The 25548-nt window shown below is 43.7% G+C and overlaps 1 protein-coding gene across 1 annotated transcript in view; it reads left to right on the top strand.

Moving 5' to 3' along the window:
• Positions 1–25548, top strand: part of LOC126262791 (protein madd-4-like) — a 362890-nt gene that overhangs the window by 30232 nt on the left and 307110 nt on the right. The window contains exons 3-4 of the mRNA XM_049959614.1: positions 4598–4693; positions 20213–20372. Coding sequence (XP_049815571.1) covers positions 4598–4693; positions 20213–20372 — 256 coding nt within the window. The remainder of the gene's footprint in view (positions 1–4597; positions 4694–20212; positions 20373–25548) is intronic.

Below are 25548 nucleotides of genomic sequence, written 5' to 3'. Positions count from 1 at the left end.
GGGTTGTAGCCTCTCCCCGATGTTATTCAATCTGTATATTGAGCAAGCAGTAAGGGAAACAAAAGAAAAATTCGGAGTAGGTATTAAAAGTCATGGAGAAGAAGTAAAAACTTTGAGGTACGCCGATGACATTGTAATTCTGTCAGAGGCAGCAAAGGACTTGGAAGAGCAGTTGAACGGAATGGACAGTGTCTTGAAAGGAGGATATAAGATGAACATCAACAAAAGCAAAACGAGGATAATGGAATGTAGTCAAATTAAATCGGGTGATGCTGAGGGAATTAGATTAGGAAATGAGACACTTAAAGTAGTAAAGGAGTATTGCTATTTAGGGAGTAAAATAACTGATGGTGGTCGAAGTAGAGAGGATATAAAATGTAGACTGGCAGTAGCAAGGAAATCGTTTCTGAAGAAGAGAAATTTGTTAACATCGAGTATAGATTTAAGTGTCAGGAAGTCGTTTCTGAAAGTATTTGTATGGAGTGTAACCATGTATGGAAGTGAAACATGGACGATAACTAGTTTGGACAAGAAGAGAATACAAGCTTTCGAAATGTGGTGCTACAGAAGAATGCTGAAGATAAGGTGGGTAGATCACATAACTAATGAGGAGGTATTGAATAGGATTGGGGAGAAGAGAAGTTTGTGGCACAACTTGACTAGAAGAAGGTATCGGTTGGTAGGACATGTTTTGAGGCATCGAGGGATCACAAATTTAGCATTGGAGGGCAGCGTGGAGGGTAAAAATCGTAGAGGGAGACCAAGAGATTGAATACACTAAGCAGATTCAGAAGGATGTAGGTTGCAGTAGGTACTGGGAGATGGAGAAGCTTGCACAGGATAGAGTAGCATGGAGAGCTGCATCAAACCAGCCTCAGGACTGAAGACCACAACAACAACAATGTCATTTTTTCCTACGAGGATTATTTAAACCGGTGGAGGCCGTATTACGCTCTTCAGTTGTTATAGGGCATATTACGCTCTTCAGTTGTAGGCAACTGCTGTCTACCAGTGTAGTAGTGCAATGTCTCTGTTTACTAATGAAGCTATACACCTGGAGTGAGTACACTGATATGGTTGGTGCGTACTGCGTAGCGCACCACAACATACGAGCTGCACAGAGGGTTTATCAACAACAATATCCTAATCGCCGTATCCCGCATCATACGACCTTTGCTGCTGTGTACCAACGTCTCCGAGAAACCGGGTCATTTAGCAGATTACCTCGACAGGGACGCCGTCGCACGGTAAGAACGCTCCGATTTGAGGAAGCTGTCTCGCAGCATGTGGAGCGGGATCCTTCAATCAGCACTCATTCAACTGCACGTAACATGGGGACGAATCAGACGAATGTAAGAACAGTCCTTCGAGAATAATTGTTACGTCCATGTCACTTACAGCGTGTCCAGAACCTGGAACCAGTTGACTATCCATCCAGAGCACAGTTTTCGCAGTGGTACCTGGAACAGTGTGAAATGCATCCTACATTTCCATCTTCTGTGTTGTTTACCGATGAAGCAACGTTCGGGCGTGATGGACTCTTCAACATGCACAATTCGCATGTTTGGAGTGAGGATAACCCACATGCCACAGTTACTAGCGCTCAGCAAGTGTGGTTCTTCGTTAATGTGTGGGTCGGTGTTGTTGGGACTGTCTAATTGGGCCTTATCTGCTACCTAGGCCATTAAACGGCAGGCACTATTACAATTTTCTCGCCAGAGCATTGTCAGAATTTCTGGAAGTCGTCCCGCTCCCTACAAGACAACGCATGTGGTTCCAACATGACGGGGCACCAGCACATTTCAGTCGTCGTGTGCGTCGATTCCTGGACCGACGGTTCCCAGAAACGTGGATTGGCAGAGGTGGTCCTGTACCATGGCCTGCTCGATCGCCAGATATGTCCCCTCTAGACTTTTTTGTGTGGGGAGAGATGCGTATCCTTGTTTACACAACTCCCGTTGCATTGGAAGAGGATCTGGTTGCCCGGATACTAGCAGCAGCGGAAACAATTCAGGATATTCCTGGGATTTTTGCCCGTGTCAGACAGAACATGATCCGACGGTGTAACCTTTGCTTACGTGTCAATGGAGGCATTTTTGAAAATCTACTGAAATTGAAATTGGGTTGTGTTAATGTGCTGTCTCCTGGTTATAAAAAAATGGAAAAGTGTTTGTTGGTTTGATTAATTTGCCGCCAGAGAAATCTTCCCCTACCGGTTTAAATACTCCTCATAGGAAAAAATGACATTAGGAAAAAGTATTTGTTTTGATGTCCCCTACAACCTCCCAGAGTTTGTCGGTTTAAATACTTTTAACCCTGTATAACCACACGGTACATTGAAAATAAGTAAATTGAAAGTATTCCGGTACAAGTGAAAAGTAAATTGAAAGTATTCCGCTACAAGTGAAAATACAATTTAGTCTGTCTATGCAAGAAAAACGTCTGTATGAATTGAACACTACAAAAACACAGTTTCAACACTGGAAAATATCCTCCATAAATGAGTAATGTTAAGGTTCAATACCTTTCACCTTTACACCAGCGTAAACTGAGAATTAATTATTTTACCTTAAGCCTTGAGCCAAACCGTTGTCGATACTGGACGTTATACTTACATCAGTTCTACATGTTTTTTAAAAATATATTTGTGATAGTCAGATCTCAGCACTCCTGTAATGGCGGACAACAAGGAGACCAGCGATGCTACGTTCGTCCCCGCAGCAGCGTGTGCTAAAAATGCTGAAAACTCACGCATGTGGCCAATGGGAATTACATTTCTATAAATGAAAACACAGAACCACATTTACCGCTAAGTTTTGACTTCGGAAAAAATGAAATTTTACAGAATAACAGACTTGAATACAGCAATTCGCAGATGAGTAGCAAGCGAACAAATCGACCACCCAATGGCAAGAGAGAGCAGAACGAACAGAACAGAGGGCCATAACCTTATCGCACGATTATATATATATATATATATATTAAATGATAGCAGCCAGTGATTACAAAAAATGGCTCTGAGCACTATGGGACTCAACTGCTGTGGTTATCAGTCCCCTAGAACTTAGAACTACGCAAACCTAACTAACCTAAGGACATCACACACGCCCATGCCCGAGGCAGGATTCGAACCTGCGACCGTAGCAGTCGCACGGTTCCGGACTGCGCGCCTAGAACTGCGAGACCACCGCGGCCGGCCCAGTGATTACATGTTGGCTTCTTCTATACACATTCTTGTCATAGTCTTTAGCAAACATAAACGTAATATTTACTACACTGAAGAGCCAAAAAACTGGTACACATGCGTAATATCGGGTAGGGCCCCCGCGAGCACGCAGAAGTGCCGCAACACGACGTGGCAGGGACTCGACTGTCTGAAGTAGTGCTATGGGAATGGACACCATGAATCCTGCATGGCTGTCCGTAAGAGTACGAGTGGTGTGGAGATCTCTTCTGAACAGCACGTTGCAAGGCATTCCAGATATGCTCTATCATGTTCATGTCTGGGGAGTTTGGTGGGCAGCGGACGTGTTTAAACTCAGAAGAATGTTCCTGCAGCCACTCCGTAGCAATTCTGGCCGTTTGGGGTGTCGCATTGTCCTGCTGGAATTACCCAAGTCCGTCGGAATGCACAATGGACATGAATGGGTGCAGGTGATCAGATAGGATTCTTATGTACGAGTCACCTATCAGAGTCGTATCTAAACTTGTCATGGGTCCCATATCACTCCAACTGAACACGCCCTACATCATTACAGAGGCTCCACCAGCTTGAACAGTCCGCTGCTGATACGCAGTGGCCATTGATTGATGAGGTTGTCTCCGCTCGATACAATTTGAAACGAGACTCGTCCGACCAGGCAGCATGTTTCCAGTCATCAACAGTCCAATGTCGGTGTTGACGAGGCCAGGCGAGACGTAAAGCTTTGTGTCGTGCAGTCGTCAACGGTACACGAGTGGGCCTTCGACTCCGAAAGCCTATATCGATGATATTTCATTGAATGGTTCGCACGCTGACACTTCTTTACGGCCCAGCACTGAAATCTGCAGCAATTTGGGGAAGTGTTGCACTTCTGTCACGTCGAACGATTCTCTTCCGTCGCCGTTGGTCCCGTTCTTGCAGGGTCTTTTCCCGGGAGCAAGATATCGGAGATTTGATGTTTTACCGGATTACTGATATTCACGGTCCACTGGTGAAATGGTCGTACGGGAAAATCCCCACTTCATCGCTACCTCGGAGATGTTGTGTCCCATCCCTCTTGCGCCGACTATAACACCACTTAAATCTTGACAACCTGCCATTATGGCAGCAGTAACCGATCTAAAAATTGCGCCAGACACTTGTTGTCTCATATAGGCGTTGCCGAACTCAGCGCCGTATTCTGGCTGTTTAGATATCTCCGAATACAGTGTCTATACAAGTTTCTTTGGCGCTTTAGTGTAAATGTACATAATTAGAGATTTCATCACTGTTTTTAGTATCAGAATAGTATTTCGCTTTTAGCAAAAATCCTCATAGCTTGTGTATTTTGTATTTAGTTGTCATAAGTACCCACGAGTACGCTAAGCGCTGTGTTTGTCCGGCCATTTCCCGCAGGTTCCTGAGTCGGAGTGCCGCGGCCCGGCGCCACACCAGGAGGAGAGCTGCAAAGCCGCCGACTGCCCCACCTGGAGGGCCACGCCCTGGTCTCCCGTGAGTGCCGCCCGCTTTCACTGCTGCCGCCTGCCCAGCGCATTAGTCAGCATTAGCCGTTTGTTCATCTGCCTACACTACCGCTCAATGACTTCAACAAACCTAACAACTGACATCCAATTCCCTGTAAAAACCGTGTAATACCATGGCTAAGTACAGTGTGACGCCCCCTCTCCGCCGCGTGCTGGTGTTGTCGACGCCGTGGAGATGTTACTGCTACAGCTCGGTCGGTGGAGCCGAGACGCGATGCGCTATGATGGATGTCTCCGTCGGTTAACGAGAGACGCCGGCCGGAGTGGCCGAGCGGTTCTAGGCGCTACAGTCTGGAACCGCGCGACCGCTACGATCGCAGGTTCGAATCCTGCCTCGGGCATGGATGTGTGTGATGTCCTTAGGTCAGTTAGGTTTAAGGGGGGGGGGGGGGGGGTAGGACATCAAACGGGCCGACTTGGAGCAGGAGAGGCACCACAGGACATTTTATTTTCTACTGTCTATACTTTTACAAATAAATTCATAAAACTTTGTCAGCATGACCAGGAAGGATTCAGAATTCACACTCATAGTAGTGGAAGAGCGAAAACATAACAAAACCAATTTTTTTAGATATGAAATTTCATAATTTTTTCATTTACTGTTGGCTGCATTTGTTGCTATAGGTACATTTTTCTTCACAAGTAAGAGACATTCTGTGATGAATTTTGCACAGCATACAAACCATACTTGCAGATGTATAAAACTCTAGAATTTTCCAAATCTATTAAAAACTGTGGTAAAAATTGAGATAATTAACTACAAAATTTGATTTTTTTCTAAACATAAAGTTTAAAACGTAACAGCTCACTCATTTTTTCATAAATTAAATAGATTCTAGAGTTTCAGACAGCTGTAAGTATGGTTTGTATGCTGTGCAGAATTCATCGAACAGTCTCTCTTACTTATGAAGGTAAGTGTACCTATAACAACAAATGCAGCCAACAGTGAGTGAAAAAATTATGAAATTTCACATGTAAAAAAATTATTTTGTTATGTTTTTGAACTTCCGCTGCTACGAGTGTGAATCCTGAATCCTTCTTGGTCATACTGACAAAGTTTTATGAATTCACTTGTTAAAGTATAGACAGTGGAAATTAAAATGTCCTGTGGAACCTCTCCTGATCCAAGTCCGTCCGTTTGACGTCCTACCCCCCTTACGTAGTTCTAAGTTCTAGGGGACTTTTTGACCTCAGAAATTAAGTCCCATAGTGCTCAGAGCCATTTTTTAACGAGAGACAGGATCTGAAAAAGCTCTTAAGAAATCGTTCCTCGCGTAATGATTTAAGTTTGACTGCGAGTCCGCACAGTTTCCTTATTAACGCGAACTGCGCACTCTGATTGTCTCATATGGTTTGAAGTTGAATTATTATGCGCCCGGTTAACACTTTAGTGCAGTAATTGATAGATCTTCCCTCATGCGCAACGTCCACATCACCAAAAGCGAGGAAAAAGTTCAATTGCAGATCGCATTGGTCGTTGTTTTTTCGTTGCTAACAAGGGAACCTCCACATCGCACCCCCCTCAGATTTAGTTATAAGTTTGCACAGTGGATAGGCCTTGAAAAACTGAACACAGATCAATCGAGAAAACAGGAAGAAGTTGTGTGGAACTATGAAAAAAATAAGCAAAATATACACTGAGTAGTCCATGTGCAGCATATGCAACATCAAGGATAGCGTGAGCTCAAGAGCGCCGTGGTCCCGTGGTTAGCGTGAGCAGCCGCGTAACGAGAGGACCTCGGTTCATGTCTTCCCTCGAGTGAAAAGTTTACTTTCTTTATTTTCGCAAAGTTATGATCTGTCCGTTCGTTCATTGACGTCTCTGTTCACTGTAATAAGTTTAGTGTCGGTGTTTTGCGACCGCCCTGCAAAACCGTGCGATTAGTTCCAATGGGAACCGAAAACATTTGATCGCAAGGTCATAGGTCAACCGATTCCTCCATGGGAAAACACGTCTGATATATTCTATACGACACTGCTGACGGCATGTGCGTCACATGACAGGAATATGTTGTTGACCTAACTTGGCGAATGGGTAAAAAGATTCTTCTACCTTGCCCGATTTAGATTTTCTTGTGGATGTGATAATCACTCCCAAAAAAGTGATGAAAACATAAGAGTTTGTCACATGAATAAATGAATGCAACAGTTTTACAGTCGCACAGTTTTCCCTGTGCTCTGTCAAAACATATGTTTTTAACGTTTTCAAATTTTTCCGTGTGTAGACCGTCAAATCCTGCACATGTCCAAGCAAATCTGAACATGTCCTGGAATTTTGGAGAGCGAAGTAGATTATATAAAATAATTAAACTTTTCACTCGAGGGAAGACTTGAACGAAGGACCTCTTGTTCTGCAGCTGCTCACGCTAACACTTTTTTTTTTTTTTTTTGCGTTTTGTTCGTTATTGATCGTTGTGTTTGGTCGTTGCGGACGTCGTAAGACATCCGTTGAAGTTCGTTGTTCATCGATTAGCTCAGTTTTTTTTATTACAGAGGGCTGCTAACCCTCTGACCGAACACGCTGAGCTACCGTGCCGGCTTGGGACCACGGCGTTCCTGAGCTCACGTTAGCCTTGATGTTGCCTATGATGCACGTGGACTACTCAGTTTGTATATTTTGCTTATTTTTTTCATAGTTCCACACAACTTCTTCCTGTTTTCTCGATTGATCTGTGTTCAGTTTATCAAGGCCTATCCGCTGTGCCAACTTATAACTAATTCTGAGGGGGGTGCGATGGGGAGGTTCCCTTGTAAGTAAAATTGTTCGCTCTATATGACGCGAGACCCACAGATACTCTTTAACAATGTCTTAATTATCTTGCATCGTAATATTACGTATTTCCAAACCTTCCTTGTCACAGCCAACATTCCACGAATTTACTTCGAAGTTAGTCACAATTCATTAACTTTTGATGAGCAATTACCAAATATTCATAGAATGATGGAGGTGACACGTTGAATTTCTACTTTTGATGAACAATTTTATTGTTCCTTTTCGCCAAATACTTTATAAACATCACGCCACACGCACACACGGTTAATTAGCATTGGTAGTTCTGTTAGTTTCAACTATCGTGACAATTACGACCGCTTTAACCCTCGGCGTAATTGTACCTTCTTCATGTATTCGTGTCAATGTCTCCTACTTGAGACTAAACGTATATTACAGTCTTTTGATACTTTGTCCATTCCTTTCTATAAGTTCACTTATATGAATGTTGAGTCCAATATTGCCTACTTCCGTGAATAAAGTCCAACAACTCGGTATACACAGTCAGCATACTATCTCGGTTCAAGTCTCTAATCTGAATATCAGTTCACAAAATCCGTACGTCTACGTCACGCAACAACGACTCTTGAAATTAAAACAATCTCGTCGCGCTCCGTTCGCTCAACTATGACAAGAGCTGCTTTCGTATGACTTGATGGCACGATAGCGACTTACTTTTTTCGTGAATGAATGAGTATCGTAGACGCATTGGATTTCTTCGTTGCGTTTACAACTCTCTTCCACATAAAAGTTATTTCTGACCGACATTTCTTTGGACTTAACTTTCATGGTAATAATTTGCAATTATTACTTAGATGTTTGGCAAATAACTAAAGATGACCTTTCTTTCTTCTTCCTTTCTACCAAAACACACTCTGTAATGCTTAATGTCGGTGTTTATCAAGACTTTCTGGTGTTATATCATCGGCAAAGTTGCCGTACCTGTCAGGATAACTTTTCCCTACTTTACATCATGATGGTCTTTCCTAATTGGATTTTGGGGTTCATTAGGGAGTTCCAACAAGAATAGTTTTAAAATTTTGAACATGGCTATAAAGGGCAGCTGTGAAGCGTGTAACAGCTCTGTTAAATTGTTACAAACTTAGTCAGCTAGTGTCGTAATTCCGAAATGAGATTACGCGGTAAGTCACGCAAACCTGAACGATGTAAATTCAACTAAATACTTAGGGATTACAATTACAAATAACCTACATTGTAACGATCACATATATAGTGTAGTGGGCAGAGCAAACCAAAGACTGCGATTCATTGCCGGAACACTTAAAAGGTGCAACAGGTCTACTAAAGGGACTACTTACAGTATACTTCTCCGCCCTATTCTGAAGTATTGCTGTGCGGTGTGGGATCCGTATCAAGTGGGACTGATGGATGATATTGAAAAAGTTCAAAGAAGGGTGGCTCGTTTTGTATTATCGCGAAATAGGGGAGATAGTGTCACAGACATAATACTTGAATTGGAGTGGCAATCATTAAAACAAAGGCGATTTTCGTTGCGACGGGATCGTCTCACGAAATTTCAATCTCCAGTCTTCTCCGATTGCGAAAACATTCTGTTGGCACCCGCCTACATAGGGAGAAATGATCATCACCACAAAAAAGCTACTAAAGTGACTGCTTACACCACGCTTGTCCACCCTATTCTGGAATATCGCAGTGCGGTGTGGGATCCGCATCAGGTAGGACATCTAAAAAGGACAAAGAAGGGCAGCTCGTTTTGTATTATCGCGAAATAGGGGAGATAGTGCCATAGACATGGTAACGTGAATTAGAGTGGCAATCATTAATCACCAGTTTTCTTCTCCGTTTGCGAAAACATTCTATAGGCACCCACCTCCTTAGGGAGAATGTACTCATGATAAAATAAGATAAATCAGGGCTCACACAGAAAAATATAAGTGCTCGTTTTTCCCGCGCGCCATTCGAGAGCGGAACGGTAGAGAGACAGCTTGAAGGTGGTTCATTGACGCCTCTGCCAGGCAATTTACTGTGCATAGAAGAGTAATCACGTAGATGTAGATGTAGTAAGACTGTCGCGCAATAAATATTTAGCGTGAAGCGCCGTTGCGACAGAGGCAAAGGTCAGTTGTGGAAACTAAGCCACTGAATATTAAAAGTAACGTTATTAAGGAATACACCCGACTGACTACACAGCATAAGAGGGCACGTGCATTCGCGAGCGGGTGATTCAAAATGAGAACTAATAACGTAAGGGAAATGGATGATAAGTGCAGTTACGTCGGTACACACTCAGTTGTATGCGAACGTACGATCGCCATAGAGGCGCGTGTGTTCTAAGTACTATTATTCACGTAGCCTGGGTAAAAATAATTGTGCTTAAAGTGCATTTATTCATTTGAGAAATAAAATAATCGGACTTTATAATCAAATGGAAAGAAAGATTGCAGTTTCTGAATGTCACGGCAAATATGACCTATATATTGAAACTGACATTGGCGGCCGCCAAAGGAAAGAGATGAACACACTCACGTATCTCTGTTGTTGAGCACCGCCGTCGTGAAGATCGTCGCCTCCATCTAAATTCTCCATGCAAAATTAAAATAATAATTATAATAATCTTCCAGAGTTACAGGAGCTGGGATCCATGGTAACGTAAATGAGAAAATCGTTTTGTTTCACAAGTTGTTTTCATTATTTAGCACAAATTCGCTTGAAATTACAGAGCACTTCGTTTATACGTCTTATCACCAGAACATGAGAACAACGAAAGGTAACTAATAAACGAAGAGCGTAAATCTTCTTTTGTCCGTCAGTGTTAAATACTTTTCAAATGAATCTTTGGTATGAGAGTCGAACAATTATCTATACATTTATCAATAAGAAAGAATTATTAAGTTTCTTTACAAGTGACGGTCTTGTAAAGAATGAAAAATGAGACAACCAGTTGGATAACACAGGTTTTTGGAATCCTTGACCTAGGTTTCGATAGCCACAAAATTATCCTCTTCAGAAGGATATTGCAACGCCTGGAAATTACACACGAGTTACAAAAGTTTCAAGTAAAACAGAAATAACAAATAGGACAAAGTACTAAAAGCCAAGAGTACACACTTACTTTTTACGTATTGTGGAGAAGAGGTGCGTTAGAATAAAGCCCTTTGGGTCTTGTCAAGTAAAAGTTCACCTCAAAAACATTAAAATAACAAGACATGATAATATAGCATCAGTGTGAATTTTACGGATAACACCGGCTAACTGACTATCGTACTAGGCTCGTAAGTTGAGGTAATTCAGGTATAGAGGGCGCAGCTGTGTCACCATAGGTATTGTGGAAATAAACATGCACAGTGGACTACATAAACTCAATTTACAAATAAAAAATTAAGCCTGATTATGGGCGAAAAATCATGCTGACTAGCTAATGTCTGATATCTGAGTAAAAGTAGTGCTCGATTATCGGCCACTACAAGCCTACCTTTAACAGAGCAGTGCAGTGAAGATCAGACTGATGTTATCGGATTATCATGACAAGTTATTTTATTTTTAGAAGTGAATTTTTACTTGAAGATAGCCAAACGGCTCTATTCTAACGTAGCTTTTCGCAACAGTATGCTAATTGAATTTATCCGCTTTTGCCATTTCTGTTTCAGTTGGGCTTTTTGTCACCAATGTGTAATTCCTAATCGCTACAATCTCCTTCTCAAGAGGATAATATTATAATTATCGAAACCTAAGTCAAGGGTTCTAATAAATCTGTGTTACGCAGCTGATTTGCTGATTTTTCATCCTTTCCAAGAAAAAGGTATAGTACAACATCGGTAAACATGCCAGGTTTATGTGTCTGTTTTCATCTGTATGCAGTATTACCCAGTAGAGTGTTGTGTACAAACAAAGTATAGCTACCTCAGCTGGTAAGTTTGTTTAATTGTGTGACGAATGAATGACTCTTCCATACTCCCCTGTTGCTCCCTATGATGTTGTGATGTCCGCAGTGTACTTCAAGCTTTGGTACGATACATACTACATGGTTAGTGCAGTTCGGTTCCTTAGTGACAGTTGACAGTGTGCACATCGTTGTTACAGCCCCAAGAAGGGAGACATCCATAGACGGACGTACTGCAGTTGTAGCACTCAGACATTCAGGTTTATCTATGCCCCAAATTGCGAAACGATGTGGTGTGTCTGTGCAATACGCCCGTTGCCGCCGAAGTCAACAGTTAGTAATCATGACCTGCCACGACCAGGACGACGTCGTAGAAGAACCGGAAGTGATGTAAAATATATTGTAGCTAATAATAAGAGAAATAGGTTCAAAGCAACAGTACAAAGCCTCGGAGATTTGGCAGAACTTGACAAGAAAAACATATCTGTGGCAACAGTAAACAGAAGACTGATTGATGCCGGCTTGAAAGAACGTGTGGCAGCGAGTAAATCCCTTCTGCAGCACATAAATAAAAAGAGACTCGAATGGTGTGGGAAACACAGCAAATGGAAACAGGACGAGTGGAAGAAAGTGTTATTCACAAATGAAAAAAATATCGACATTTTTGGTACCAGATGGAGGACATTTGTGCGTCGATCTGAAGGAGAAACGGTGGTCCAGCACTGCATTCTGTCTACAGTTAACCACATTGGGGGTTCTATTATGTTGCGAGGTGTTTTTCAGGAGACAAGAGTTGGCGAATTCGTGAAAATAGAAAGATATATGGACCACATGTATCGCATACTTTAGTGTCATAAGATACCACGTGAACTGCGCTTGCTAGCGAAAGGGTTCACATTGTAACAGGATAATGATCAAAAACGTCGGTCGGCATTTTGTTAGAAATACATTGCACCAAAGGAAAAACGAAGATACGGAAGCATATGATGTAGATGTCCCAAAGCACTGACTGTAATCCTATTGAAATGGAATGGATGGACTTACGCAGAAAGTTCACATAACAAGCAAGGAACATCTGTGGAACGTCTTTAAGGATGTGTGAAATGAGGTAGACTCGCGGTACCCACAAAAACACATTGAAGACATACCTCGAGTTTGTGAGGCAGTCACTAAATCTAAAGGAGGATACTTTGATGAAAGTAAAACATAATTTTTCTGTTTTTTATATAGTTTAAATGTATACCATTACATTTTTGGAGAAATAAAGTTATTTTTGTGTTTATGTTTGAAATATAAGGTAACAGCCGTAGTTTATTGAAGATCATTTACAAAATAATATCAAACATGCCAGTTTGATGAAAAAGGAAACGCTTTTCTTAATTTAACTAAATCGTGCGTACAGTAATACTATCCCCTCAAAAAATACGTTAACACTATTCATTTATACCACGTCAGTGGCCATTGCCCACATTATGCGCCAACACACACTACGCTACACTGCGATGGGTGCAGTAATCTTCTCTTTTCTACACATAACTGATTTTGTCTGGCAGTGGCTGTTAAATGAAAGCCCTAAGTATGCTAATCTCACTACATCTATTTAGCAGTTATTCTTTCACTATACGTGCAGGGTCACATCGGATTCTGACTAGATTATGAAAAATTTAATTCTATTTGATACATCTGACAAAACAAAATAAACGCAACAGAAACACGAAAGTCCGGAACGACTGTCTCATTGTTCAGTCGTAGCTTTTATAGTCCCATACTTATACACGAGGTGGGGGAATACAGTCAACTTGTACGACGATCAGCATTGGAAAGCCTCTTTATACACAGGAACTATGATCTACTTGAGGATGGGTTTATCGCCATGAACAGGCTTTGGTCTAACAGATCAACAATGAGATACAAGAGGGGAAAATTGTGACTTACATTAACTATAAAAATTCTAGAAAAATTCGTTCAATACGAAATGGTGGAACTGTTAGATAGGCGGGTCCAATATCTCTCCAGCAGAAGTGGCCGGTAACTAAATAGCACTGATGGCTGACCACGTGCCGTTCTGTACCACAGTGAGAACAGAGCAACTAGCTGAGCAACACGAATGAGATACAACTGAATTAATGCTCCGCACATCTAACAAAATTTAATGAACTTAGATGGTACAAATCTAACAGCGACGAGCATGCAGTGTCTATACAAACGGATGCAGGAACTTACAACATACTGTATGCGTGGTACTAAGTTTCATTCGAAATACGGAATTTCACAAGCAAGAAGTAATTTAAACATAGTCACTCCCTACGCCTGAAGGTGCTGATACCAACGGGTTTAAACGGGTCCTAACCCACAAGATATAAACCGACTTAGGATTACATCTCCACGTTTCAGCAGGTCGTGCATACTCACCGGGACTTCAAAGCAGAGTGGTCTCAGTCCGTTGCTAAACCCCCTCCTGTGCAACCGTCGGCGTCTGCTCTCGATGGAAGGCGCAACTAATTGACCAGTCTCCAGCGCTCGCCGAAAGTGTGGTGGGCTAAGCCCCTGGAGGGTCTGGGAAAGCACAAGCCTTCGTTGGCCTCAGTACTTCCAGAACAGAGAAGGCTTCGAGAATGTCCTCGAGCATTTTCGCGGCCAGATACACGACCAATCAAACAACAAGATTTTAAAGACGGCGTGGAAGTTCGACTATGATGTTGACAATTGGTCCGCTAAGTTTGAAAAGAAAGCCAAACGAATTCTTCCTAGTCTCTGAGCGAAGGAAAGAAAGGAAACCTTCACTGACTTGGAGCTGCTCCGCCATATTCCCATTTCAAGCAGGTTGCTACCCCAGGAATTAGTATAAGGGAAGGCATGAGGCCGCTGATCACGAAAGACTGTATAAAAAAATAAAATAAAATGTCCAAGAGAATTCCTCTTCAAAGTATAGGCATCTGAAAGAGAAAAGAAAAACCACACACACACATACAACCTTGAAGATACTTCCCCCATTCTGTTGACTTCTCTATGATGTCTCCTTGACCCCTCAGAAAAATTTGATTCAGCTCCTCACCACAGTGAATGAGAAGTGGAGTTCAAAGAAATGGAAGCATTATCCTCCACGATCCTGGCCATATGATGTTACAGTAATAATTAAACTATGACAGTCTGGTATACAAAGACAGTTATTTACCATTAAGTACCAGTTAACTGAAAATTTTTACTCATTTGTATGTTACAGATCAACGCCCAGCGTTAGATGAAAGGCATTGTCCAATAAGTCATTGGACGCAGGACCCTTGGGATTTGGCCACTGAGAAACCCATGATTTTTCTTTTTTACTTTTTTAGAGGTCCCGATTGCATAATCAATTTATTCCATAACACTTTTGTGTGTTTGAGTGTTATGCTATTGCTCTTCACCCTGCTGGCAAGATATAAAGAAACAAACTTAAAAATGGTTCAAATGGCTCTGAGCACTATGGAACTTTACATCTGAGGTCATCAGTCCCCTAGAACTTAGAACTACTTAAACCTAACTAACCTACGGACATCACACACATCCATCGCCGAGGCAGAATTCGAACCTGCGACCGTAGCGGTCGCGCGGTTCCAGACTGAAGCGCCTAGAACCGCTCGGCCACACCGGCCGGCGTAACAAACTTAAAGGTCACTTATATACCTGTGCCACATTCATTCAGAAAACAGGTACTCGTAGCGTTTACCCTCCACATACTTTCGTAAATGTATAAGTGATGCCGAAGCGTACTGCTAGACCAGGCTCCACGTCACTCTTCCGGTTTGTAGAGTGTCGTATCGCGACAAGAGATGTAATTTTCTGGAATACCATGGTTTTCACAAAGCTGTATTGTCACTTTACTAAACAACCAGTTTCGGTCATAAACGGACCATCCTCAAGTATAATGCGACATCGCAATCAAGTGTGTGACAAACCATAACAACTAACGAGCGTAATGTCATAAACGAACACGTTAGTTCAACTCTATTTTTCTGCACAACTAGCTGCTCCAAAATACAGATAATATTCTCATCAGACGTTACAGTTTTCGATGAGTTGTGCCGAAAGACTTTTTCCTGAGCCACACGGGGCTTCTGACTCATGTAGGTTTTCATCTACGACGCGTAGTCGCAAATGTTTAGTTATCACCTCTGAAAAATAAAGTGGCGTAACTAATTTTTTGTTTGTTTGCAGATTCATGTCTGAAGTCCTCTCACACAAGCTAATCCCAGCACCAAAGTGCCTGAGCACAACAGAAGACGAAGCAAAGCAAAATGTTGAACCCTATTCATAAAATCGAGAAACACTGCCATAAATGTTTTGGCAAACCCAACGTTACTTTTTCTATGGGATGATTAAACCTTTGCCGGCCGAAGTGGCCGTGCGGTTAAAGGCGCTGCAGTCTGGAACCGCAAGACCGCTACGGTCGCAGGTTCGAATCCTGCCTCGGGCATGGATGTTTGTGATGTCCATAGGTTAGTTAGGTTTAACTAGTTCTAAGTTCTAGGGGACTAATGACCTCAGCAGTTGAGTCCCATAGTGCTCAGAGCCATTTGAACCATTTTTGATTAAACCTTTATGATTACTCCACGGACATATATACTCCGCAAGCCATTGTACAGCTCATAGCGAAAGGCAGATACCTAAACCTGTGCACTGTTTCATGAGGCACGCAGACTAAACTGACAAAATTTCTCCCTGACCTTCCTCAAACCTATAAAGGCCGTTCATACAGCTTTTTGCCACTACATGTCGCCTCAAACACGAGTTTACCATTCACGAGAACTACCACAGCTCACACTTCACCTCTTCTATCCAAATCCTTACAACACTCATTTCTTTCCTTGACTGGTTCTTACACCACACCAATATCCGTTTGCTACTGAAATATCGTGAGTAATGAGTTTGTTAATGTACTGCTACTGATCTGAATTTTACTGCAAAATAAAAAGAAAAGCAAAGTGCTTTATTCGAAGGAAATCATTTCCGCAGTGACTATTTAATGGTAAATCACTTCCAAATCCGAATGTTGGTTCCTGAAGCATAGTACACCACTGGCCATTAAAACTGCTACACCAAGAAGAAATGCAGATAATAAACAGGTGTTCATTGGACAAACATATTATACTAGAACTAACATGTGATTACATTTTCACGCAATTTGGGTGCATAGATCCTGAGAATTCAGTACCCAGAACAACCACCTCTGGCCGTAATAACGGCCTTCATACGCCTGGGCATTGAGTCAAACAGAGCTTGGATAGCGTGTACAGGTACAGCTGCCCATATAGCTTCAACACGATACCACAGTTCATCAAGGGTAGTGACTGGCGTATTGTGACTAGCCAGTTGCTTGGCCGTCATTGACCAGTCGTTTCCAATGGGTGGAGATCTGCAGAATGTGTACCCAGAAATGCCCGTGCAGGACCTGCAGCATGCGGTCGTGCATTATCCTGCTGAAATGTAGGGTTTCGCAGGGATCGAATGAACGGTAGAGCCACGGGTCGTAACACATCTGAAACGTAACGTCCACTGTTCAAAGTGCCGTCAGTGCGAACAAGAGGCGACCGAGACGTGTAACCAATGACACCCAATCCCATCACGCCGGGTAATACGCGAGTATGGCGATGACGAATACACGCTTCCAATGTGCGTTCACCGCGATGGCGCCATACACGGTTGCGACCATCATGATGCTGTAAACAGAACCTGGATTCATCCGAAAAAATGACGTTTTGCCATTCGTGCACCCAGATTCGTCGTTAGGTACACCATCGCAGGAGCTCCTGTCTGTGATGCAGCGTCAAGGGTAACCGCAGCCGTGGTCTCCGAGCTGATAGTCCATGCTGCTGCAAACTTCGTCGAACTGTTCGTGCAGATGGTTGTCGTCTTGCAAACGCCCCCATCTGTTGACTCAGGGATCGAAACGTGGCTGCACGATCCGTTACAGCTATGCGGATAAGATGCCTGTCATCTCGACTGATAGTGATACGAGGCCGTTGGGATCCAGCCCGGCGTTCCGTATTACCCTCCTGAAGCCACCGATTCCATATTCTGCTAACAGTCATTGGATCTGACCAATGCGAGCAGCAATGTTGCGATACGATAAACCGCAATCACGATGGGCTACAATCCGACCTTTATCAAAGTCGGAAACGTGATGGTACGCATTTCTCCTCTTTACACGAGGCATCACAACAGCGTTTGTGTATGAGAAATCGGTTGGAAACTTTCCTCGTGTCAGCCCGTTGTAGGTGTCGCCACCGGCGCCAACCTTGTGTGAATGCTCTGAAAAGCTAATCATTTGCATATCAGAGCATCTTCTTCCTGTCGGTTAAATTTCGCGTTTGTAGCACGTCATCTTCGTGGTGTAGCAATTTTAATGGCCAGTAGTGTAGTTTGTAGGCACAATACTACAGGATTTCCTACGCCCTTTGCTTCCTCCATACTGATTTACACATAAATTTGTGTAGATGTACAGCTGAACGTGGAATCTGAACCAAGCTCGTCCTGACATTTTTCGCATTAACATGTCATTTTCAGAGGTGAAAGACGAAATACGGGGAGTCCCAAAGAAACACCGGCAATGCTTAGTATGTTGTGCGGGAAGACACACTGATCAGCTTTCAAGAAGGAACCCACATCCGTAAACGCATGGGCGTTGGAGGTCGTCCAAGTCCCAGACAGGTGTATGTTCCACATGGCGTCAATAAACCCATCATGAGTACCACATCACGCAGTCTACATAACAGACGGACTCCGAACTGCGTACCTCCTACGCCAATGCAGAGCCTACATCGGCGGCGCTGAGCCTCACGCACTTGAGCCAATACGCTCGGTCGTCTTTGAAGTATGTAACACCCCACCCGTTGCTTGTCCGATTTTTGCGTTTGTTCGCCCCTGACAAACTACTTAAAGAGAAATTGGGAGTGGAACTGTACGCAAAAATGGATAACGCTAGATTTAAATGTGTGCGGTGGTAGCGTTGACGATTAATCACACCTTTTTTTACTTCCAAACATGAATGATCATGAACACTTAGAGTGTTCAATGATATCAAACACATACACAAAAATAAAATAACGCAAAAGGGTGAATTCAGGATCAACTACTGAAAGTAAAGGCTCTATTGAATCACAATAATTTTATTATAATCTTCAGATCAATGCTGAGTAAAACACAATGAACAATTTACAAATTATCCTCCTGACTGGCATTGGCAGTGAACTGTGTTAAAATTGGTCCAAAACGCGATCTCTTATAACTTGGCTGACCGACTGACATCGACACAAAACGTAAAATACGAAGAACCACTACACCCCAAAGTACCGTGAAACCTCTGTGGAAATAGCAATTGCACGTGATCCAACTATTTAACGTTACTCCTAACACAGGCCGAAGCGGGAGCCATCTCACTGTAATATTCTACATCTACATCTACATTTATACTCCTGTTGCAGCGGCTGTCTGCGACGGCGACGGCGCGGCTGTGCGGTTGGCGTGTGGCGTCTCGGAAAGTACACTCCTACACTACTCGGACAACAGACCGCTGTCCATAAACTTCTCTGTTTGCAACGATCTTCCGGCAGCAAAGACTTGGCGCGGCTAACGTCCACTCAGAACGAAAAACCAAGACGGGAGACGACTTGGGTAACGTCCTCTCAGTACGAGAGCCCAGAACGGAAGACCCTTAACCGAGAGTCCAGCAAGATCGCTCTTCACCTTTGTTTTCTCCCATCAACTTTTACCGAGCGAATCACATCACTAGAAGCTCTCAAAATACCCAGTTTGCCAGCGCCGACCAATGTACGGCCTGGGAATAGAACTCTTTTCCACCATTCTTTTATTTCTACAAAATTTCACAAGTAAACTCCGCCCACGCCGGCTAGGAAGAACCACAGCTGTGGGCAATAACACGTTTACTGGAAGTTTTCTCCCAAGAGACCACTCGAGATTTCCCGGGTAAGCTTCCCCGTCGTAGCGAACACAGATTCTTGCATTGAAAGTTTTGTTATTCGGAACTCCTGGCCTGCCCTACTTGAGTTACTCGAAGGCCTAAAATTACTGGGACATAGGCGAGAGCACGCACAGGAAAGCCCGTCCAGCTATCCACTGCTCTGTTTTGGTAAACACTTGAACACCTGCAGCCGCACGTCCTTCAGAGGTTGGCGACCGCTGTGGCCGCTCTAAACGGATTACAGAAATCCCCGAGTTCACCATTCATACCATTGGGCTGTGGCCGGCGGCGGCTAGGCGGGGAGGTAGCCGAGCTCTGTCTCGTGTACTGCCTTTCCGCAAAATCTTACAATCACAAAATCGCGGAATTCTCGCGTGCCGATGCGTTTCCACATAGATTTCCTACACCGTAATTTAGAGTATTACTCCAACAAAACCTAAAGTGTCACGTTAAATGGACTCATGTAAGGTGCATGGCCGTTGCCACCTTACAAGTATTTCAGTCGCGCCGTGGACTCTAGCTATGAGGTCCTCCGCTGACGTTACAGATGTGCCATACACCTTATCCTTCATACTAGACCACAGAAAACATTCAAGAGATGTCAGATCTGGCGCCGGTGCTGGCCATGGAACTGGTCCACCTCCACTAATCCACCACACTTAGGTGATTCCGGTCATAGACATCAATGGGTGGTGTAGCTCCATCGAGTTGCAGCCACATATCCATCCAATCATTTAGTGGGACTGCATACAATAGGATAGACAAGACATCTTTAATAAATGTGAGATAGATCGGTCCTGTTCGTCTATTTCCCATATGGCCAATGATGTGTGTGTGTGCGTGTGCGTGTGTTGCGTGGAGAGCAGTGAGGCAGAGACGCGCGTCGCGGCTGTTGCAGTGCTCGGCGACGTGCGGCGCGGGCGTGCAGACGCGCGCCATAACGTGCGGCGACGTGGCGACGCCGGCCCCCCCGGCGCTCTGCGACGCGGCGACGCGCCCCGTCCAGAAGCAGGCCTGCCACTCCGGCGTCGTCTGCCCCGGGCCCGTCTACCGCACAGGTGAGTCTCTCCCTCTCCCTCTGTCTCTCTCCCTCCCTGTCCCGCCGGCCGAAGTGGCCGTGCGGTTAAAGACGCTGCAGTCTGGAACCGCAAGACCGCTACGGTCGCAGGTTCGAATCCTGCCTCGGGCATGGATGTTTGTGATGTCCTTAGGTTAGTTAGGTTTAACTAGTTCTGAGTTCTAGGGGACTAATGACCTCAGCAGTTGAGTCCCATAGTGCTCAGAGCCATTTTGAACCTCCCTGTCCATCTGTCTCTTTCTAAAACTCCCCAGAAGAATAATATACAGTATTTTTGACAGGGCACAGTGCATATCCTGTGCATGTGTGTAGAATGTACAAGACTAGGGCACAGATGTGCAGCTGTGAATTGGTTGGCACAACTGAAGACATAGTGGAACTCTAATCGTCCGGAGTGACTGGACCCGATCCGGATAATCGAATATCCGGATTTGAACAGTTCTTCAGTCGTAATTTCTCCACAATATTTCGGCAGACGTACACGCTGCCATCTTCAGGTGGTTCCTGACGAATGCTGTGCTGTTCCTCACGGCGTCCTATATATACTAGCCGTTTCTCCCTCCACCGTTCCTCTCCTGGTGTCTTCGGTCAACACCGACTCAAAGGAAGGCCTCGGCGCTTGTTCGTGACGTCACATCAGCTAGACACGGCGAACGCCAGGTCTGTTGCAGGCATACTCATAATGGTGGTGTCTCCTTCTCTGACACAGGAAAATGTGAAACTATTGGCGGTAGTTGACCAACACAAATTGTTCTGAGAGATTTCTGTCATCAAAAATGGCTCTGAGCACTATGGGACTGAACATCTGAGGTCATCAGTCCCCTAGAACTTAGAACTAATTAAACCTAACTAACCTAAGGACATCACACACAACCATGCCCGAGGCAGGATTCGAACCTGCGACCGTAGCGGTCCCGCGGTTCCAGACTGAAGCGCCTAGAACCGCTCGGCCACTCCGGCCGGCTTCTGTCATCAGTTAATTGTGCAATTCATTACACTTCTCAACAAATAGTGAACTCCTGAACTTAAATTTCCACATGTTTTAAGGATTGACATACAAAAACAACTTCATGGTCCAGCAGCAACAGAATTCGTGCTTCTTTATCTTATTTGTAAATCTGAGGAAGTTACGTTTCTACTGGGTTGCTTTTACAAGAAATTATGAACATATTGGTGCTCTTCTTTAGGTATCTTGGTTGACTTTGGGGTGAGGAGCACTGAATGTTAATGAAATATCACGTTGGGGGAGGGGGTGGCGGACAGAAGAAGAGGCAAAAGAGAGATACTTGTTTTATCAAATAATTTTTTTTATCTTATAAAGTTTCTCCTTTCAGTTGCAAGAGAGGAATATTTATCTTTTCTAATGTGCATGTTTAAAAAAGTTTAAGCTCAGCAGTATTTTCGATGTATGAAGCTATTTTGTTTCCCGTTTAGAATTCCTTTCGTTGAAAACGACTGTAATCTAATGACTGGCAACAGTTGGACATTTACACATGTAAATTAGTTCACATTTCCAGTGACGATGTCAAACGAAAATAAATAAAAGAAACGAGTTAATTCTACGGGGGTTGGGGTAAGTTTAGATAACAACACGGATCAAGTAAATATAGTTACTTGAATGTAAGATTTCCGAAGCTTGCAATGGGGCAAAGCATCTTCTCATATTGATCTACGTTTGTTCCGACAGGATTCAGTAATACTGAACTATGATCTTCACTTGTAGCTGTACGATAGTAAGAAAATCTTTCATCTAAATAAAACTGCACAATCCAAAACAATACCAAACATTTTGTCCAAAAATAAGAAATTTATAGTGATAAGCACGCCCAGGCGTTTCTGCCTGGCTGACGTGACGTCACCAACAAGCGCCGTGGCCTTCCTTTGAGTCGGTGTTGCTTCGGTGCGGCCGGCGCGGCGGCTACTGGAGGTGGTGGGGAAAGCGGCGCCTGGGTCTCAACTGGGGTCTGCAGTCTCCCTGCTGCCGGTCATCGATCTCTGGGACCGCATCTTTCTCTCCAGGCTGAGCGCACGCTTCCAAGCCTGACTAACAAGGGGAGGCCGCCAATTGTGAAATTCAGATTCGATTCATACTGTGCATAATAAAAGCTCATGGCAAGAGGTGTAATGCGGCAAAGCACCATGATGCACTTCTCACCCGTTGTCGAGAAAATCGGTAGTTAAAAGAAATCGTTGGGGTGAAATACTCTCTACGATTAATAGTGTTCTATAGCGTCGTGGCGCAGCGGTAAGCGCTCGGGTTCGTAATCTGAAGGTAGCCGGCACGGTAGCTCAGCGTGTTCGGTCAGAGGGTTAGCTGCCCTCTGTAATAAAAAAAAAAAAAAAAAAAAAAAAAAAAAAAAAAAAAAAACTGAGTTAATCGATCAACAACGAACTTAAACGGATGTCTTACGACGTCCGCCCCGAGCAGATACAACGAACGAAAGCGAACAAAATGAGATAAAAAAAAGGTCGCCGGATCGAATCTCGCGCCATGCAACTTTTTTTTATTTTTTGTTTTTTTTTGTAATTCAAATGTACACACACACACATATATATATATATATATATATATATATATATATATATATATATATATATAAATCCAATCCATCGTCCACCACCAATTGTCTTCTCCGATTTTTGCCGATATGATACGATACGCGTGGTATGTATCAAACCTGACGAACGGTAGAACAATTTTTCAGAATGTCAATCAGGTGTGTTTCCCAAAAGACAATTTAAAAAACAATTGTTCTTGTAAAAACGCATCGTTTATCAGATGTGCTCGATGTCGTGCTGTTTTCTGCTTTCCATGTTTCTATGATAACTATCACTCTGGTTCGTGCGATACTCCAGCTACTTCTGGTCACTAATTGTTAATTATGTGCGAGTGTATACCGAACTTATCAATAAATTGTATCCACTTCAATATTATTTGTGATATTGTGTTTTGTTTCAAGTTTTATTTTTCCACGACAAACGACTTTCAACAACTTATTATATGCATAATTGTTGCAACTGATTGCCGGGAATTATATATATTTGAATTACAAAAAAACAAATTATAAAAAAGTTGCATGGCGCGGGATTCGATCCGGCGACCTTTGGATTACGAACCCGAGCGCTTACCGCTGCGCCACGACGCTGTAGAAAATTATTAATCGTAGAGAGTATTTCACCGCAACGGTTTCTTTTAACTGTCGATTTTCTCGACAACGGCTGAGAAGTGCATCTTGGTGCTTTGCCACATTACACCTCTGGCCATGAGCTTTTATTATGCACAGTATGAATCGAATCTGAGTTTCACAATTGGCGGCTTCCCCTTGTAAGTTGAAGGCCGCTGTCTTTATTAATTAGATCGTCCTGAAGTCGGATTTCGATTGCCTCTTTAGTAACGCAGTCCCAGAAGTACGAGGACTGACAAAGTATTTTTGTGTTTTCATAGTCCATAATATGACCAGTCTTTATACAATGGTCAGCCACGTCTGATTTAGTGGCCTGGCGTAATTCGGTATGGCGCTTGTGTTCGCGGCACCTCTCTTCTACAGTGCGGACTGTCTCCCCAATGTATGATTTTCCGCACTGACAGGGAATTTGATAAACGCCTGGTTTTCGAAGGCCTAGGTCATCTTTCACTTAACCCAGTAGAGTCAAGGTTTTTGCATGGGGTCGGAATACACATTTCACATTGTGTTTCCCCAGGATTCTACCGATTTTTCTTGAGGTGTTTCCGACAAACGGAATGCCCGCCAATGACTTGTGTTCTTCTGTTTCTTCTTCTTGTTCTCTTGGCGCAGTCTGTCTGAGTGCGTGTCTTATTTGCTTCTGGTTGTACTCATTTTTCCGAAATGTTGTCTCGAGGTACTGCATTTCTGCTGGAAGGCTCTCCTGATCGCAGATCGATCGTGCCCTGTGAACAAGTGTGCGCAAAATGCCTTCACGCTGGGAGTTGTGGTGGCAACTGAAGGCATTTACAGGGTGTTTCAAAAATGACCGGTATATTTGAAACGGCAATAAAAACTAAACGAGCAGCGATAGAAATACACCGTTTGTTGCAATATGCTTGGGACAACAGTACATTTTCAGGCGGACAAACTTTCGAAATTACAGTAGTTACAATTTTCAACAACAGATGGCGCTGCAAGTGATGTGAAAGATATAGAAGACAACGCAGTCTGTGGGTGCGCCATTCTGTACATCGTCTTTCTGCTGTAAGCGTGGGCTGTTCACAACGTGCAAGTGTGCTGTGGACAACATGGTTTATTCCTTAAAACAGAGGATTTTTCTGGTGTTGGAATTCCACCGCCTAGAACACAGTGTTGTTGCAACAAGACGAAGTTTTCAACGGAGGTTTAATGTAACCAAAGGACCGAAAAGCGATACAATAAAGGATCTGTTTGAAAAATTTCAACGGACTGGGAACGTGACGGATGAACGTGCTGGAAAGGTAGGGCGACCGCGTACGGCAACCACAGAGGGCAACGCGCAGCTAGTGTAGCAGGTGATCCAACAGCGGCCTCGGGTTTCCGTTCGCCGTGTTGCAGCTGCGGTCCAAATGACGCCAACGTCCACGTATCGTCTCATGCGCCAGAGTTTACACCTCTATCCATACAAAATTCAAACACGGCAACCCCTCAGCGCCGCTACCATTGCTGCACGAGAGACATTCGCTAACGATATAGTGCACAGGATTGATGACGGCGATATGCATGTGGGCAGCATTTGGTTTACTGACAAAGCTTATTTTTACCTGGACGGCTTCGTCAATAAACAGAACTGGCGCATATGGGGAACCGAAAAGCCCCATGTTGCAGTCCCATCGTCCCTGCATCCTCAAAAAGTACTGGTCTGGGCCGCCATTTCTTCCAAAGGAATCATTGGCCCATTTTTCAGATCCGAAACGATTACTGCATCACGCTATCTGGACATTCTTCGTGAATTTGTGGCGGTACAAACTGCCTTAGACGACACTGCGAACACCTCGTGGTTTATGCAAGATGGTGCCCGGCCACATCGCACGGCCGACGTCTTTAATTTCCTGAATGAATATTTCGATGATCGTGTGATTGCTTTGGGCTGTCCGAAACATACAGGAGGCGGCGTGAATTGGCCTCCCTATTCGCCAGACATGAACCCCTGTGACTTCTTTCTGTGGG

This window comes from Schistocerca nitens, chromosome 6 (assembly GCF_023898315.1).
Source record: "Schistocerca nitens isolate TAMUIC-IGC-003100 chromosome 6, iqSchNite1.1, whole genome shotgun sequence".
Classification (NCBI taxonomy): Eukaryota; Metazoa; Arthropoda; class Insecta; order Orthoptera; family Acrididae; genus Schistocerca; species Schistocerca nitens.
The sequence above is the reverse complement of the archived record's forward strand: the minus strand, read 5'-3'. Positions and strand labels throughout refer to the sequence as shown.